This window comes from Pygocentrus nattereri, chromosome 27, assembly GCF_015220715.1.
Source record: "Pygocentrus nattereri isolate fPygNat1 chromosome 27, fPygNat1.pri, whole genome shotgun sequence".
In the NCBI taxonomy this organism is placed as follows: Eukaryota; Metazoa; Chordata; class Actinopteri; order Characiformes; family Serrasalmidae; genus Pygocentrus; species Pygocentrus nattereri.
In genome coordinates this window covers 8,804,779-8,824,257 of record NC_051237.1, presented here as the reverse complement: position 1 = coordinate 8,824,257, position 19,479 = coordinate 8,804,779, and the positions used below count along the sequence as shown (strand labels likewise).

Below are 19,479 nucleotides of genomic sequence, written 5' to 3'. Positions count from 1 at the left end.
CCTACCCCAAGATAACAGATTACTTCCTACTTCCTCTCCTAGCAACCTCACCCCTGAAGAACATTACAGGAAAATAAAGTTCAGGAGAAATGGTTGAACTAAAAGTAGATCCAGGGAGGTATAACAATGCAAAGGTGGAACAACAATTCAATCATAAATTTCTGACATTTTTCTAATTCAGTCTTGTACAGGGTTCACATCTTGGGGAAAAATGTGCAAACAAGTCTTAAAAATAAGGAAAGAGACCATTCAAACTATAATATCACATGAATGTTAGTGTATTTATTTTAGGACTTTGATTCCAACTTGTTACAGTCAGTTAACATATGCAACATATTATTTTGCTTCAGGCCACTACAGAGTAACAGCAAAGAAGTCTACTTTCAACAACAGGCTTACAAAGTTTGTTGTAACGCCCTCGGTGTACAAAATTACAGTAGCCAAAATAAATAAAATGTGGTTTTGCCACTTACATATACAGTGTAAACCATCTGCGCTATAAACACAAATTGCGGAATGATTTTCTTTAGCTAAGTGTTGTCATCTTTATAGAATAGAAGCATACATACAAGGGAAAAGAGACAGAATAACAGCAGCCAAATTTCTAAACATTAATATTCTTTCATAAAAAAAGAGAAAGAAAGAAAGAAAAACATTGCAAGATGCAAGATAGTAGCTATGGCTGATCTACCAATTGACCACATACATCAACATTTTGGGATAAATAATAAAGTTACTTCTTTTTTCTTAAAAAAAACAAACAAACAAAAAAAAAACAAAAGGAACAAATACGTTTCAACAAAGAACACAATTAGTTTGAGTAACAGAGCTGGAGAAACAGACATTAAGATCACTGTATTTTTCCCCTCAATGGATGGATATTCATCAAGTTTTCAAAAGTACATGCAACATCTTGAAAATAACAAACCTTTACCTACAAATGGAGTATTTCTGCTTAAAAAGAACCTGGGAGAACTAACAGAATCTTTGAAATTTCTTACAATAACATCATTGCCAGGCAGCTGCCATTTGCAAATCATTTGTCCTTAAGGAGATGCCCTTTAACTCAAGTGTCATTCATTCACATGGTCAGTTAACAGATAGTGATATACACAGATGTGAAAGAACTGTTCATAAGCCAGCATCATGTACAGTAAGAGCAAAAGCTGGTTACAATTGCAAAAAAATTCTACAAAGCAGTAGCAAAAATTTGCTGGAGATAAAATGCTAGTCATGCATGGTGGGATATTCTGCCCATTAGTAACTGTGTATGTAATTTCCACTGAGACTCCGCTCTCAGCCTGGGTGACCCTGCTCTCTTTTATCTTTTTGGTCGGTCGATGTCATCAATAGCTGCGAGAAGTTTCTGTCTGGCCTTCTTGTTGATGTGAGAGCCGAGGCAGACGTTGACCAGGTTGGCCAGCTGCTTCATAGAGTATTCCTGCTTAAACACAACACACAGAATGTTTGAAAAAACAAATCCAAGTCTGTCTAGTGAAAGACGTCCCTCGCAAACCCTGGGTTGAAACACGACTAATATTTAAAACTCCAAAACATGGTCATATTAACACGGAGAAGAGTCCATACCAGAGCTTAAATCTATCATAATTAAAAATTATATTAAAACTCAATATACAAATAATTTATGTCACTCTAAAAACCATGAAATTCCAAAAACAAATGGTATTAGTTGTAACTGTGATGTGAAAAACAATTAGCTGGGGTTGCTTCTTGAGAATTAAGTGCTGAATTTGTTTCAGAAGTTAAAGTAATCCAACATAAAAAGCAATGCACACAGCTAAATTACATTGGACATCACTGCACTTTCAACATGGCAAAACTAAATGCGCAGTATATCACTGCATTTCTTCATGAAACTCCATAGTTTTCATTGCATTCTTGGACAATGATGACGTCTGTGTGGCATGATTCCTTCCTCTTGATGGAAATGCAGTGTAGCCATGTAATTGCGTTCAATATACTCACAATTTTTCAGTAAAGAAATTAACTTCAGCTGGCTGTGAGCCACCTAAAACGACAGCTTTAGCTGACTTTGAACAATGTAATGAAGTTTTTGCTTTTAATAATTTCTGCATGTCACTCATGTTTTACAGTTATGACTGCTTTAAGCGCTGGCACAGACTCTTCTTATAATAAAATAGAAAGAGTTCCTAAAGTTCCTAAAGGAACTTGCAGAGAACCTTGTGAAATTGAAAAGTTTGTCATTAGCCTTGTTTTCACAGTAAGAGTAAATCAACACAGGCAGAACTTTCACAGAAGGTCCACAGAGACTATTTGTTAAGAAAAACATAGAAACTGTTTCCTGGCCTCGTTTGACAAATCTAGAATTTGGCCTAGAGGGAAAGCCTCTTGGTTAGTGGAAACAAACTCCTTACGTTACAAACTCTTCCCTGATATTACTGGGTTTAAAATGAGAAAAAAAGGCTATGGTGAAGAGTGGAAATTCAGTAAGATTATGGACCTGAAGGACACAAATGTGGAGTTCTGAGTGACTGTACACACGCAGTTGGGTCTGCTGACGGGTACTGGGACTCACCCTGTGATTCTTGATGAATTGTTCCATGTCGTTTTCAGTCAGATAGTAGGCTTTAATGTACGTCTCTACAAACTCCTTATCTGGGATGGGTCTGAGGTCAGTCAGTTTCTCCAGCTTCATGAGGAACTGCTGGAAGTCCAGTTGCATCAAGGCTCGGCCCTCGTTACTGCACTTTTTCACATTAGCATAGCTGGCAGACAGCGGAGGAGAGGAATGGAAGCTTCAGACACATACAGGCCCACAAGCTGCATTCATTAACTTTGAACATTTTCATGGAAAACATCACTGTGGATATCTGGATACGTGGATGAGGACAGAGTGCTACTGTCTTCCTCAGTCATCTTCTTTTGTCTTTTTATACAATTTTTTGTTTCAATGTTTTATCTACAAAATTTTCAACCTGGAGAAAGAAAATATTTTATAATTATCTCTATGGAAGCCCATTACTGCCAGTTTGAAAATATTTTGGCAGCAGTATGACAAAGCTTTGACACTCAAAAAAAAAAAAATATTAAACTACTGACTTAGTGTACTGAAATAATTCTTGAGTTATTAAATATCAAGAAACGATGTAATTATTTTGGGCAGCACGGCATAAGATGCTCAGTCATTACTGTGACATAAGAAGTCATTATATTGGTGTAATAAGTCATCATTATTTCAACACTTTAAGTCAGTATTTTGGGGAAATAAGTCATTGTTATTCTGACACAGCAAGTTATTATTTCAACATATTCAATATTTAGAGAAAATACATCATTATTTCAAGACACAGAATTACAATTTTGACATACTGCTGCACATAACTGAAGAACACAAAATTGCAAATGATTTTTATCTCCTCCATCTGACAGGAATGAGCTTCCATACATATCACTAAATAAAATGAGTAGAAACATTTCTGAACCAGTTAAAGTTTCCATAATAAACTGACATATTTATAAAATAAACTTATAGGGCATCTGCTTTGCCAAGTCCAAAGGCATTGGACACTTCTTTTACTCTATACTAATCCTGAAAGTTCTAGATAGAAAGGTCATAGAGAAAGTTATGGATGAAGGGACTCAACACACTAGGCACCCCAAGACCAGGGATAAATAAAGCCAGCTCAGGGTGTTTTAATGTAGACCATGCCTTTGCAGTATCAGAGAAAGAAAAAAGAAAAAGCATTCCAGCGGTTGCATCATAACTCTGGGTGATCATCAAAGCCTGCAAAAAAAAAAATCAATGAAAACCAAAATACTGTGGCAATCCTATTAGTGGATAACGACTTAAAATCAGCATGAAAGTGCTCATTTCCAATGCAGTTCTGCCTCATTCCACACCCTATTTTGGACCGCAAACCTATAAATGTAACTTCAAGCGTGGTTTCCCTAGTGTGCAAACATTTAGAGACAATGACACCCTGAGTTTGGCAGGTAAAAGACACCAGAGGGATTCCATTTCTGCTCTGCTCAAATGTAAATAATGCCAGGCCATTTTTCTATTCATTTGAACAGCTTTACGGGACTCGAAGGACACAGGCCCTAAGCACTCATCACAGCAGCCAATTTATAGCATGGCCACATCCAAAGCAAACGCACAGCCAGGCAGATCAGCCTCAGCTGACACCAGTGTTTACTTTTTGGATGACAGCGGCATAATTGCTTTCTGTGGTGAAATGATACTGTTAGACCAAGCAAGTGCATCTGCCCTGCTCCTTCGACCTCTACATCTCTAAATCTCTCTTTTTTCCTCTCCTCTCACGTTCTGCTTGATGCTGTCAGAGAGCAGCTGTGATGACACGGGTAGCAGTGACTCAGAATGTAAACAAGCTGGGGTCTTGAGGAGTCCACGCAAAGTGAGGGAAGACACACAGACTGCATGGACAAAACTGTCAAGGTTTTGAATTGTGGTGGAGCTGCCACTCAGGCAGAACAGCTGGCTGGGAATTCCCGATAAAAAGAAATGGACACCATGACAGAAGGTCTGTGGTAGACACGCAGATGTTAACATCTTGCATTAATTAAATTAGGCCACCCAGAAGACATCCAAGTATACAGAGGCATTGGGAAACACCTCACGTAGAAGGTGGGAGGCGAAGCTAAATCTCTCAAAACCAGTATTGATCCAATCCTGCTTGGCTTAAGTAAACTCGCAGAGTTTGGCCCTAGCACTCCTACACAACAGATACACAGGAGGAGCCTTGGAGCTTCCCATGTTTATTCCAACGCCTTCCATTTCCTCAAGAACAAAGCAGTTCTTCCAGTGTACATCAATAATGCAGGGCTTGGAGAGTGCAGTATCTTGATTCTTTCTTGTTCTCTTAAGATCAAAACCCAAGACTGACCATCCAAAAAGCTACTCAGATATGTGATGGATGATTTTCTGAAGTCAAATGCTGACAGACGAGACCCTGGTCATACATGGTCCTTGTGCACCTCATGTCAGAATATCAGAGGTGACGTGAACAAGGCTTTTTCCTTCTGCACCATGAGTTACAAGGGCAGGTTGTAGGCATGGGGAGGAGGTGAGTGAAGGTAGCAGAATGAAGCTATCTCGTCGGAGATTATATATTAGATAATCCACTGTCATAAGGAAGGGAAAGTTTAGGGAAAATAAATGAAAAAAAAATCAGTTCAGAAAATTTTTAAAAGTTATACAAAAGACTGGACTCCTAACAATCCAGCAAGATCTGGTAGACCAACCAGTAAACAGTATTTAAAGCCTTCATTTTTGAGAGAGAAAGGAGAAAATCAAGTTCCACTCTTGCTTCACATCTGAAAAGTCCACAGGTGTTTCTGTCCATCCATCCACTGTGGAAAGAAATTCAACACCGAGTCTGAAAGGATGTGTAGCTGTCAAGAAGCCATTATTGAGAAAAGGAAACTGAAGAAATAGAAGAAAATTTGCAAATCCAATAAAGAAGCTGCAGGTGTTCTCAGAACAATGGACTGAACACCTCAGAGCCCAGACCTCAACATCACTGAATGTATCTAGGATTACTTACATAAACAAAGCAGAAAATGCAACCAATTTCTAAGACAGAACTTTGGAGAAAAATATCTTTGAAGAACTGAAAGTAAGTCTCTTGACAACAATGTAAGCAGTAAGAAAGACAAAGGGTGGATACACTAAACACTGCAATATTTGAAATTACATTTAGTTATTGTGTAATACTGTGTTAATATATGATTTTGCCTGTTGCTGTAAAATAACTTGCATGGCTGTATTCACTGCAAGTTAAACAAATGAAAGGTGGTCTCCGACTTTTGAACAGCACTGTATCTCAGGACCGCAGCACACCCAGACTGTGCTTTCTCAGTGCACCACTTACCTAACAACTCCTTAGGGTTTGTTCACAACACTTTACTTATGACAAGCAGATGTTCAAACAACTGGTTGATAAAACTGACAAAAAAGAGAGAGGGAATTAAATATGGGCATGGAAGGAAATCAGGCAGCTGACAGGCAGGCCCAAAGAGCCACTGTGTAAAGCAGCCGCAGACTTGGGTATATAGGAGCTGTTTTTTCTCTCAGCGTTATAACTCACCACAGGCATTTCACTTCTGACAGAACTACAGTTCTCTGAGAATATTTACGAGGGTGCCCAAGGAACAAGGAGGGAACCTCCCCCCACCCCTCTCCCAAAAAACACAAATACTCCTCCACACAAACGCAAAGAAGGGACGAATCAAACAGAGATGATTGAGGCAGCCAGAACTTCTCTATCGTCCAAATCCAGGTGTCTATAAATCTAATATTCCACAGGTGAAATTTTGCACACTCCTTAAAATCCATTTTGATTAATCACCATGTCTCCTTCAGCTTTCACCATTATGTGACCGAGAAGGTCTTTTTTCACCATTTTCCACTGGATAGTCTGGTTGAAAATGTTTGTTAACTCTAATGGCATCCTGAATCGTAATGGATATTGCTTTATTCAGTCAGAGGTGAGATTGGGAGACATTAGCCAACATTATTCACCCTTTTTAGTTAGTAATGTTTAGAAAAAGGAGACTTATGGTAAAAATTCAATAAACAGTCATACAGCAAGGTGATGAGAAAATATGGTTTAAAACTCAAGACGTCAACTTGTTAAACCAAAATGCAAGTGCAAACACAAATCATTCTACAATATGCTGCAATACATGTCTTTGTTATGGCAAACTACCAACATTTCAATCCTGAATGCATCGTTAATGTGCCAGTACATGGATGCATAAGAGCACATTTCAGTGTAAAGGTTTTCTCTTTTGTAAGTTATCCTTGTAGCCCTCAGGCCAATAAAATATAACTATATTTAAAACTGTTATATTGTCCATTTCATCATCTGCTTCAAATATTTCTGGCAAATGTACTTAAACTCCTCCAAGTTGTTCACAAGGGTAGGAATGTTCTACTGTTACGATTCAATTTGTTCTGCTTAACCTCAAGAACCATACATTATGCATTTGATGCAGAACATTTCTCTCAGTCTTGTGATCACTTGTACATTTCTCCTCTAACAGACAAAGGTTTACATTCCCAGTCTCAGATTAATACTATTACAGAGCTAGATTACTTTGTTAGTGCTAATTCATCATTGGAAATCCTTATTCGTCTAAGACTAAGCTACATCTCTGTCCGGGCAACTGCCCAAAGAGGTTGTTATCATGGCACTGAAAGAGACAACAGAAGAGAACAAAAACATTCTGTTTCCACTGTGATTAGCAATTACAAAGGCTTAATGGCTGGTTACATGTTCCTGCTGGCAGTGCAGTGTGTGCTACTCACCCCTCCACTAGTGTTCTGTTGGCCAGCCGGATGCAGTGCTCCCAGAGGACATTGGACACCGGCAAGGGGATCCGCACTTGTCTGGAGACATCTCCAAGCCTTTTATTAAACTGCTCAAACTCCTGTAACATAAAAACAGTGTCCAGTCAATGGTTGTTCACTGCAACACTTATTAGGCTGTTCTCCTACTGTATGGCTTCAACCTGAGCTAAACGCAGTTCGGCCTCTGCTGTGCATTGCCTCCTCAGGGTCATAACATCTTAACGGAATAGGTAGCTTTAAACAAGGTCTGATTTGAGCTTTGGAGATGCAATGTATGACAGTCAAAGTCAAAAGATGATCCTAGCCTGGAGTCAGTGGATTCAGTATGTTCAAACTAGGGATGCAAATAATTAACTTTAAAGCGACAAATAAACAGTGTGACCAATGCTATCGGTTTGAAAAAGATAAAATTTTATCTCATCCAATGAATAACACCTCTTATCTATCTGTATAGGCAAGTCATTCTAGTTAACATATTTTGTATGCATGAGGGTGCAACAGGCAATTGGTTCTGCTAGACAGCATGCAGCTAAAAATAGTGGTGTTTGAGACCACTTTTCAAGCTGATGATAGCACATCTACAACAATGTACCACATCGAAAGCAAACTGCGCACAGCAAGACAGACATCTATTTTGTCGCTGTTCTCTGTGTGTGAAGTACAGACAGAGCAACTTGGGCGGAGAAGGACTAAGTGGACAGTGATGGCTTTCAAGAGCTACTGATGTTTACTGAGCTAACTAGGAACCTACTCGGCTATTGTGTGCATATAAACGCAACCCTTGTCTGGATTCAGTGCGTTTAATGTATACCAACCACAGCCTGGATTTAAAGCATTCTATCCTAACCTGGATTTGATGGACTCAATGTGTTAATCATAGTCAGGATTCAATGTATTCAAGCCTAGCCTGGGTTTAGTGTATTCAATGTGTTCAATCTTAGTCTGACATCCTCTGAGGCCCAGTCCTCCTACAAGACTTCCACTCAGAGTGCTCTTCTCCTAAAGCACTGCCTACTCTTTAACTCTGTTGTGATTAACAGTGATGTACAACGTTTCTTCACTGGAAATCCTTCTTAGTCAAGCCCTGCCATACAAACCATCCAGTGCAGTGTACTGCAGTGGAGCAGCACAGATCAATCACTCACAGAGGTGTTGATTCAGCTGGATCATTTCTCTCTGTTTTTTGGCAAAGGGGGAAAAAATTTTTCTTATTCCTGTTTCTTACCGGACAGATTGCCATATGCTTTTATGGATGCCAAAAACTACATGTAATATGTTCTAGCTCTGTGTTTGTTGTCGATGCAAGCCAACAGAGTGAGATGAGAGGAGAAAAAAAAATCATGGTTTGTTCTTGCTTTCTTGTACACTCAAGTCAACTACACTCTTGGTTAGTATTATGAGTATGCATGCTTACTTTTCTTTATGTAACAACTTGTATTATGCAGTCTGATACTTCAGTTTAAAGTTTGATTACAGCTCAAATGCATAATGATTGCAGTGCCTTATGCATTAGGGCCCTAAAAATGTAATATAAATTTATAAGAAATCTACTTTACATGACTGATAAGCTGGGATCTAGCTGTTGCATCAAAACCTCATTATATTAAGTTACATTAAAAGTTAAAGTTTGTGTGTTCTTTTTTGAAATTTCCCATTTTAAGATACCAGATTTAGTTCTGACAGGGGACAGTATGCATGTTGTTACTCTCCAAAATGGTAACAAAAATGTTCTTAATTTTTAATGTAAAGTTAATGTAATGAATTATTTTTTCCCCAAGACCATTTCTACTGGTGCATTCAGTGTCATGAAATTCTGACACAAAGTAAAGGACAACTGCTGTGCTCAATGATGCAGAAAAAAAAGACATGAAAAAAATGGAGATACATGGTTTTTTGGACAGTGACGATATGTAAAGTTATAGCCAGCGAAATATAAACCACCATAAGAATTTAGCTAAAATATAGTAGCTAAGTGGAGTACAAGAAATCAAACCAAGCTTCAACAGTGCCAAGTGTTCTGATTAAAAAACACAAACTGTAAGTTAGGACAAAGCCATTATCTGGAAATCACAATTTGAGCTGGCAAGCATATGTCCTACCTGGGCAACATGGTGTCCTCTATCTAAGCAGAAGTCATCAAGAGACACAGAGGCAGTATTTATTTCTTTCAGAATGAGTAGGAAGCACCAATTTGGCTTGAGAAAACGCTTGGCACAGGTAGCTAAACGTCTGGGGCACTGGCAGTGCCGAGCGCAGCGACTCACATTTCTTAGAAGATGCACAAAGGTGAGCATGACTTTTTCATTAGTAGCTGAGCTTCCTTGATTCTGCAGTGGGAACTCTGCAGCATAGCTGAGGACTTATGTAAATTTGTTCACCGGCACATGATTATGCATATTTTGGGATTCAGAGGGTTTCATGTGCAAATAAGCCATGCTTATAATTTAATTGTAAAACTCCATCTGTTCTGTGAAAATCTCCATCCTGATATATGCTACAGCCATGCAAATGACACATTGCCTCCCTATGCAAATGCATACAGACTAATGAATGGAGAGATGCTCTCAGATCAGAGACGATTAACAAACAGGAGGCTTCCGTAACAACCCTTAAACTTGTCTCTCTGAATCTGCATTTCATTCTCAAATCCCTCCAATTTAAATTATTCAGATCCTGACAAATAATTGATATCCATGACCTTTTAGTCTGAAGAATTCAAGGGGCACAGTGATTAGGGATTTAAAGAAAAGAGTAAGAAACTGCAGAAAAGGACAAAGAAGAAAGAAAATGAAGACAGGAAACCATGAGTGATTTGTTTAAAGTGCAGGAAAATGACTGGAGAAAGTTAACTTGATAATACAGCTCCAGATCAATCTCTTCTATCCTCTGCAGTGTACAGATCTGCTTTGCTGACACCTCTGGAAGTATATTTGGCTCAGAGCATTTGAAACATGGAGGGCATTTTTGAGTTTTTTTTTATGCTGCAAAACAAACAGAGAATGGAGGAGTGACAGCTGTCCAGGACCAGAGTTAAGACCCCTACAGCAGGATCCTGAGGAGCAGCACTTAACCTGAATTACCTCACTATAAACATGCAGCTATGTGAGTGGGCAATGTCCCAACACCATAAGACCCTCTGGATGCGGGCCCTCAAGCCAAGATCCATTTCAAACCATCCAGGAGACAAGCTAATTTCAACTTAATTTACATGTTCTTATGATCGCTCAGCAGATTCTCCAAATATTTAACTCAATTCAACAGAAGAAAATTGTTGAAACAATTTTTTAGTTCTATGACCTTCTACATGCACCAAGGACCTAAAGCAAGAGTTTATAAATGTCATAAATGTTTATATTTGTCATATAAACATAGAGAACATACATGGATTTAAGTTAGAGGAATAAAAACAACAGAAATGCTGTGGAATATGGGGCTCATTTGATAGTAAATAAATTTAACTGTTTGGAAGTATAGATCTGTGGCATGCCTGGTGTAAGAGAAGCAAAACATATGACAAAAAGAACACCATCCCCACTGTCAAGCATGGAGGTGGTGCAGACCTGCTGAGGGGGTGTTTTTTGCTGAAGCAACTGGCAATCTTGCCCATTTCTTGGCATCACTGATTCACTGCAATACCAGCTATTTTGAAGAAGAATGCTATCTTCAGTGTGTAAACCTAAACTTGGTGATCAGTGGACTTTCTGGAAAGACAATGATTCCAAGCATACAGCCAAGTCAACCAAAGCTTGGCTCAGGAATCAGAGCTGAAATTTCCTCGAGTGGCCACCTCAGCCTTCAGATTTAAATCCCACTGAAAATCTTTAGTGGGGTCTAAAGAAAGCTGTGGTGACACAAATACCAAGGAACCTTAATGAGCAGGAATATGTTGCACATGAGGAATGGGCAAAGATTCCAACAGAGAAGCTTATGAGCATCTACTGGAAGTTTAGATATTGGATATTTTTCATTTGAACTGTTCCACTAAACTCAAATGTATGTTCTCAACATTGCTTAAACATGTAGTAATAAACCTTCTTTTACTGTTTACTAAAGCCTTGGTTGATAGATTTTCATCCAGTTTTATTTATTTTACCAAACTGCCTTGCATACGCATTCCTAGAGTTATACTTCTCCTAGCTACAACAAAGGGCCACGGCTGGAGTATTTTAAATTAGAATATTGTCCAAACAACAACAACGGCAGTGAACCAATCAGCCACTGTCGCCTTCAATCCTTCTATGCTATGATATTTGATCAGGAGTTTCCCAGTAAGATGTTCTGATGCCCTTGAAAAATAGAAGATGGAATGTCAGTAGTAATGAAGTACAGCAATTTAGACACTTTCTCGAAAACTAATTATAATGCAGTACTGCAATTTAGCCACTTTCTCACATATAAATTAGTCTTGCCATGATTAATTACCGGAACATGCCACAGCCACAAAAAGGACACCAAATACCTAATCTAACTGGTTAAACCTAACCTTTATCAAAGTACATCTAACCGCTGACAGACCCCTCTCCTTTTGTCTGAAAATGAAGGGGGGTGGGGGGGGGTTCTGCCTGTGAGGAACTAACACATTGTACTATCACATAAAACCCATTCAGCCCCACACAAACACATTACCTTTAAAAGGACATCCACATAGACATTGTGCTGTGACATTATCTCTTTAATGTCCCATTTCACTCCCGCCATCAGCAGCAGCATCTGCTCATAATCGATGGCTTTGGCTGCCACTATCCAGTAAGTGGGCTTGCGGAGCTCGCTGGCTGTGGACACCGTCTGCAGGAGAAAAGCGCAGTCAGGAAATTAGTTCAGAACAGGATCTACACATAGCCACTGGTCCATGAGTGAGGTTTGTAAAGTCATCTGACAGCTCTAGGTGATATATGCAAAAGACAGCAGCATTTATTAGTACAGTACAAACAGTGATTGTCAGTACAGAAGTATTGAGAATCACTTCAGATGCTTCAGATATGAGAAGCTCAGGAGAACATAATGTATAGATTCAGCTGTAATGACACTGAACAAGCCTAGGCATTCATTAAATAGATCTTCAGTGGAGAGCCCATGGAGAAGCCCCACTGATAAAATTACACTTCAGAGATGTTCATTTCAGAGGTAACAGGACATTGTTGTAAGCATGATTTTAAACAACAAGCAAACCAATAATGACATATTCTTCTTTTATGTTACTTTTTTTATGTAGTTTTTCTACCAACTATTTCACGACCATTTTCAACCACTCCATCACTCAAAATTAAATAGGTTGTTTTTGTTACTCAGTCTTTAAGACATGTAAATGGTCTCTGTTCTGACTGGCTGACCTGTATTAGGCAACAATCAAAAAGCAGTCTGAACTAAACAGTCCTTATAACATCAATGTAAATGAGCAGCTCTAAACTGCTGCAGGCCAAACTGGCAGACATATGTAAATCTGTGACTTTGTGACATTACAAAAATTATACATTTAAAAGAGCTGCTTTCACAGTTTAGCTTCCATACTGGATGGCATAGTCTGGGGAGCGAAATATTAAATTTAAACAGTGTATAGAACTACATCAACGTGAATGACCACTTTTTGGCAAAATTAAAGAGACAATGGGGTGGTTTTCTAAACTTTCTATTGTGGCTGTAAAACATCTGAAAGTCCAGTACAAATGAAGGCTCATGTTCTGTTAATATTTAAACAAAGAAAGAGCACTAGCAGAAAAGGAAAAATGCTCATAGCTTTTGGAAAAGGAAAAAAAAAACCTTACACAATTACGTCAACATACTCAGGGTATCATGATCAAAAGTAAACATCAACAGCATGTGAAACATAGCAGAACTCTAGAATTAGAATTTTCTAAAAATTCTAGAAATTGATTGCAGACTAATGCATATCGACTCTTATAGAACATAACCTTGTTTGTTTCTCCTAAAAACGTTCTTAATTTTTAACATAAGTTAACCCAAGTTATTCTAATAAGACTTTCTTATTTTGGAACATTTCATGATGAACAAGCCATTAGAAAAGTCCAAGCAAGGTAAAGAACAGATGCCATTTTCAAATGAATTACATGAATGAATGAATGAATGAATGAATGAATGAATACAGTAAACTACATTACGAATAATTTAGAAGATTTTGGTTCCATTGTGGAGAAGTTAAAAAGATAATTTTGTTAACTGTGCCCAGAAACGTTTTTACTGGCCCAAGGGTGAGGTAAAGTCCAAGAGCAGGAATCAGTAGCAGCAATATAAAGCTCTGATGATGAGCCTCTTTTGCCTCACAGCATGTCTACACCACTGGGCCAAATTTGCTTTTTTTTTTTTTTTTTTTTTTTTTTAAAAGAAGAGGGCAACCCTGAGCACTTGGTGGGAGAAAGAGGGAGGAAACTGAAAGGTTGTTGAGACAGACAGAAAGGGCAAGTCCTTAAATAGAGTTTGAGGAGGCTGACCTGTGAGTAGAACTGCTGGAGGAAGGGCTTCTTGGCTGGAGGCATCATGGTGTCCAGATGAGGCTGTAGGAGCTCAAACTGCTCGGCCAAGAACACTCTGTAGGGGGACATGGGGGTCATGTCAGCAGCAGCTTTTTAGTGCACCACTCAGGGGCAGTGGACAGGCCTTACACAGCAGGGATCACAGGCCCTCAGAACTGTTCCACCAGTCAAACATGAACGGACCAACTGACTACTCTGCATACTCTGACCTGCAGTACTATCAGTATCAGCCTTTCAAACTAACAGTCTACAAATATAAGGCAAAACCTGAGACATACCACTGAGCTACATACACATAGAAATATACACAATTTAACTACATGACAGCAACACAAGCTGAAATGCTGAATCTCTACACTATATATATATAAAAGGAAAAAATATAATATATAATACACTAGGAAAACCAGTGAAAAAACTAGGTCAGAAATGGAAATCAAAGTGCAAAGTACCTCTTCTAGGTAGCTCTGCTGGGCTACAATATATTAATCAACCTGAATTCATAATGGACCTTTTCTACCTTGCTAGTTCATGTTCTTGGTCATTTTAACCATAATCCATTGTGTCATCTCATTCAAAAGACAAAACTCTTGTTTTTCTGTAATCTTTGATTGAAGTGCAGTGACTTTTGCCCGCCTACAAACGCCGTCTGACGCTTAGTTGCATCACCTTGTTCCAGCAGCAGGGAAAATTATATTAACTGAAAATAGCATGTTTTCCCCACCACCCTGACCTATCATCATGAGAGAACACTCTATATAGCCTCAGTTCCCAAATGCATTTACATGCATGTCAGCAGACAATCGCCTTCCGTCTTTCTACCTTTCGGTTTTTATACTGCATGGAAAACCAGTCACTTCTGAGTTATTTCAGTTGATTTATGCCCGCAACTCAAGGTCATGTTAACAAGAGTGAGGTTGTTTAAATATCTGGCAACACTTTAAATTTTTTTTTTTTCCATGTGCGCATACACACACACACATGCACACACTCCGCCTCTTGCTTACAAATGTTAGGTGGTTACATTCATCCGGAGATTTATTTAACGATGACGTGACTGTCTTTTTTTCTTGCTTTTGTAGTGAAATGTAAAAAAAAAAAAAAGGGAAAGCAACAAAAGGCTAGCCTGCTAACTGGCACTTTGCCTGGTCTGCTTCTTAAAAAGTTAAGTCAGGCTTTCAACAAATAATGAATCCTGTTTCAGAAAATGTTTTATTTTTGACTTTTCTGCAAAAGAGACAGACTCTGCTGATTGTCACAGGCTGACTCTGTTTGTTTTGGAATGCTCACTTTTCACAATTCAGCCTAATCCTGAAGAATGTACTGTACACAATTATTTTCCATTATTATTTTCTGATTCATTTGGAACACGTCATTTTCAGAAAGAAAAATGCTTCTGTCATCTTCTGTCAAGTTAACTCCAAGATTGAGTTTCTGTTTCTGCTTAAGAAGTGTGATAACTGAGAACAATCATACTAGTCTGTAAATAGTGTTTATCTAAAACTACTGGAGTATAAACTTAAAACTAAAATATAAGGCATAAAATTAAAGCCGATAATTGTTATCAAAATATTTAGCCTCCTAAAGTCGGTATTGGTGACAAAACTTTCGAATTGGTTGGGTCCTAATAAAAATGCAGGTGTAAATGCACCCAAGACGCATTTAAAACAAATTTTAAATCTGATCACTCAAACAATGTCAAGTTTGAAATGCATTTTAACCAGATGCAGTCACCTCTCCATGTACATATATGACAACCAAAACCCCTCCCACTAAAGTAATAGTAACTACATCTGCTGTTCTGCATATGAGGAAAAACACCTACTGGATTACCATTACAAGACAGAGACATCGCTGCGCCGTCATTTGAGCTCTTAACAAGAGTTTGTTCTCTGAGTTTAATTTAGTAGCCTTAAGCAGTCCAAGCAATTTAAAATGAAGCAGCAGTCTGATTCATTGTTATTCTGCCTTGTCATCACTCACTTTCGCTCCACAAAATATCATGTTGAAACAAATGCTGTCCATGATTGTGATGACTAATAACATCATCTTGTAAATCGTGATGTAAAGATGGTGCAAGAAAATGAATAATGCCGTGCAAAATTGTGCTTATCAAGAACAGGAAAAATGAACACCACAGGCAACTGTGTAGCAACCAGATTATAATCTGATTAATTCAATAAGCAAGTGTAAAAGCACACTGTTAAAATCTTATCAGATTACAATCAAGATACAAGTTACATTAAACAACCAGGTTTAAATGCAATCAATATTTTCAACAATATAAATCCAAAAAGGGTTGCAGACAAGTACATAGATTATTGTAATGCACTACTCCTGTGCAACTGTACTGGTTTTTCAGAAACTAGCAGTATACTACAGAGCTCTAAATGATCATTACGAAATGTAAGATGTATTCAAAATAACAAACAGAGCAGTAGACTGAGCTCTAAACTGACTGAGAACACAGTATAGCGTCAAAAATTAAGTTATTATAAAATGAATATCTGAAATTCATTATATTTGGTTTATTTGGTATATTAAGGTTCAAGGCAGACATATAGACATATATATGTATGTATGTGTATATATATATCTGCTGTCAGAAATAAACCTCATATCTCCATTTCTGTCATTTTTCAGTTTTCATCATCATTTGAAAATACCTGTTGTTCTTTATACTGTATATAAATTTCATGAAAAACAGACTAAAAGAAATGGCCCAAAATGACTTGGAAATATTTCTGTTTCCATTGATTTACATTAAAGTAGACTTTTTCTTTCTCCTGTAAAGTTACCATTTTGGTGATATTAGGTTTTGACTGGATAACAGCGATATGTAAAATAGATAATTATAGTACATTATAGTACTTCTTGTTCATAGAATTCCATTTTAAAATACCCTTTGACGAACAGTTAATACTTAAACCCACAGTGCAAACTCTCTTGTTGTATATAAAATGAAAAGTGTTAATAGGTAGGTGATTCCAAACTTTTAAACTGTAGTGTATTAAAATACCTTAAGCAAAGAGAACTGCTCGGTTTTGCTGAACCTATCTGTGCTTTCAAACACTAATCATTAGTATTAGTATGCAAATGGAAAATGCTGACTCTCTCCAGAACATCAGTGTATTAAAATTCAGAAAGCTAACACAGCTCAATATAACATTCAGTTGGAATACATTCATCTGTCTATTCTTGTAGGCCTTCTGGGATAATCCATATATGTCAATGATATACATGAAAGGAGACCAAAACCAACAAAGCGCATAACAGTCTAGCTTAAGGTAGCAAACTGCATTTTAATTATTTATCAACAGGCTCACATTTCAATCTATTCAAGCATTACCAACGTTAACAGCCGAGAAGTGACATGGCTTTTTGGAGAAAAGCAGATAGCTCATCTATGTGTATGCTTGTGCATGTATGCGGTCAGCTCCATCTGTCCTCCTCCGTGTATTAACAACTCACTTCGGTCACTAATTTCAGCATGCCACCACTTGCCACCGCAGCCTCACTTTCCACACATCATCTCATGAAGATGATCACTGCTACATTTCCATCAGCTCTGTACAAGAGCATATGAGTCTGTACATCACTTTCTTAAAAACATTTCTGAGAAACATGGAGCGAGTTTGTGAACAAATATGTAATGTCGAGCAACTTCTGCTTACTGTTTTGCTTAATCTTATGGCTGTGTTTTACATCACAAGCAGGGGCAGATTTACTGATTCTGGTGCTCTAGGTAAAAAAACAGAAATGCCCCATAGCTGCTTATTTAAAACTTGGTTGAGGCTCTTGGCTCTCAAGTGGCACAACTGTTTTTACTGCAAAAAATTACAAGTGAAATAATCTAAAATCTTGTGGATATATCTAATATATCTAATTCTCATTTTTATATTGCTGTAAGAATATTATAGAATGATTACAAATAATAGCTATTTTTAATGTAAAATGTACAAAATTCAGAGTAGGTTATTTAACTAAACTTATACTAGATCTAATTTGTATTTTTATGAGGCCATTGTTTTTTGGGGCTCTAGGTGGCTGTCAGCTTTTGCCAAGTACAGACCAGTGATTATAAGAGTGTGGAGACAAAACACACTAACAAATATAATGATTTAAACTGCAGGTACCTGATGTCTGTTTACAGTCTATCACCATTATGTTTTTTACTTCGGTAACAAAGATGCAATATAATTTTTGCATTAGTAAAAAGGTACTTGCTGCCTTTTGTCATGTTTCACAGTTACAAGTGGACAGGAAAATGAAAAACACCTGAGGTCTTTTTTTTTTTATTCACATTTACACTACTCAGTAAATGTGTTTTTACTGGCAAAACAACGATCTGACTCAAGTGAGCGTACAAACTTCCTTGCAAAGCCTGATGATTTTATTTGGTATTTTCCATTTCCATCAAGTCTTTATTTGCTATGTCAAAATATAAATAAATATGTATGGAAACCTTGTTACTGATAAGGTTAGCTTGAGGGAAAGCAAGGCAATGTGCCACTTAGCAGAATGATGCAGTAATTATAACAATGATGCCACAGGCAGGCCACAGTTGGAACCTCTGAGAATAATGTACACCAGCCTCTGCAGTTCAGGACACTGGTTAAAAATTCATATATATCGTGTTAATTGCATACGGAAAATGCTCACATTTAGACTTCATAACACCCATTACTGCCATTCATGTTTAAAAATAATCATATCAGAAGAGTCCAGTGTGTGTTAATATCTTGAAACATACCTCCCCCAATGAACGCCACTTTAACATCAAAGCTAGCTTACACTTGCTCACGTTCAACAGAAGTAGTGAAAAGGAATCTAATATATCAGATTACTGGCTAATTCTTAGAGATCCGAGCCATTACTTAATATGCTGCCTTTACATTTAAGCTCACAGTGAATCCAATTCCCACTGCATTATGTAAGTGTTGCATGTCTGTCTGTAACACAATGATTCACACATCTCTGGGATGCAGAACAACACACTTTTATGATATAAATAAAAACACAAAAAATATTTTGTAGTTTTACTGTTTTTCACATCAAAGAGGAAAATCTCTAGAGACACAAAAGGTCTTACAAAGCTCTGAAGAAGAAAAAAACCTGGAGTCTACATATGCTTTTGCAGTTAACAATGTAATTGTCATTTTAATAAGTTACTGGAGCCAAAGCAATAAACATCACAGTTGAAGTAAATGAAAGATGTCATTAGTTTGTGCAAGTAAGTACTGAACAAACCCATATCCAATGAAAATGTATGAGATTACAATGAGCCTATGTAGGCTAGTTTTGCCTAGCCCACTGAAAGTTAGCCATGGGCCATACAGAAATCATTCAGTGCTCGCCTTTCCTGCTGAAGTCTCAAGAATCTAACGTATCTGACCGCTATGACAAACTATCAACGTTTTTAAATGTTTTAATAAAACATGCACAGTGGGGTCACTGGCATCCGGGCAAGTACAAGGTCTTGCAGCACTTCACAAATAAATAAGACTACAAGAAATGACATTTTATTCAGGTACTCTCTTTTGGAACAGCTTGCCTCTGCAGATTTAGCAGACAGACAAGTTTTAAACCACAAAGCAATTTACATTCAGCAGCAGTACTGCCACTCTTTCGCTGAAA

General features: G+C 37.7%; 1 protein-coding gene across 2 annotated transcripts in view; it reads right to left on the bottom strand.

Moving 5' to 3' along the window:
• Positions 1 to 260: 260 nt before the first annotated feature.
• vps50 (VPS50 EARP/GARPII complex subunit) overlaps positions 261 to 19,479 on the bottom strand; it is a 154,815-nt gene continuing 135,596 nt past the window's right edge. For both annotated transcript variants that reach the window (XM_017694832.2, XM_017694841.2), the window contains 5 exons: positions 13,801 to 13,897; positions 11,981 to 12,139; positions 7,313 to 7,434; positions 2,558 to 2,747; positions 261 to 1,441 (listed from right to left, as the gene is read on the bottom strand). In XM_017694832.2, the coding sequence (XP_017550321.1) occupies positions 1,322 to 1,441; positions 2,558 to 2,747; positions 7,313 to 7,434; positions 11,981 to 12,139; positions 13,801 to 13,897 (688 nt within the window). In that variant the 3' untranslated portion in view covers positions 261 to 1,321. The remainder of the gene's footprint in view (positions 1,442 to 2,557; positions 2,748 to 7,312; positions 7,435 to 11,980; positions 12,140 to 13,800; positions 13,898 to 19,479) is intronic.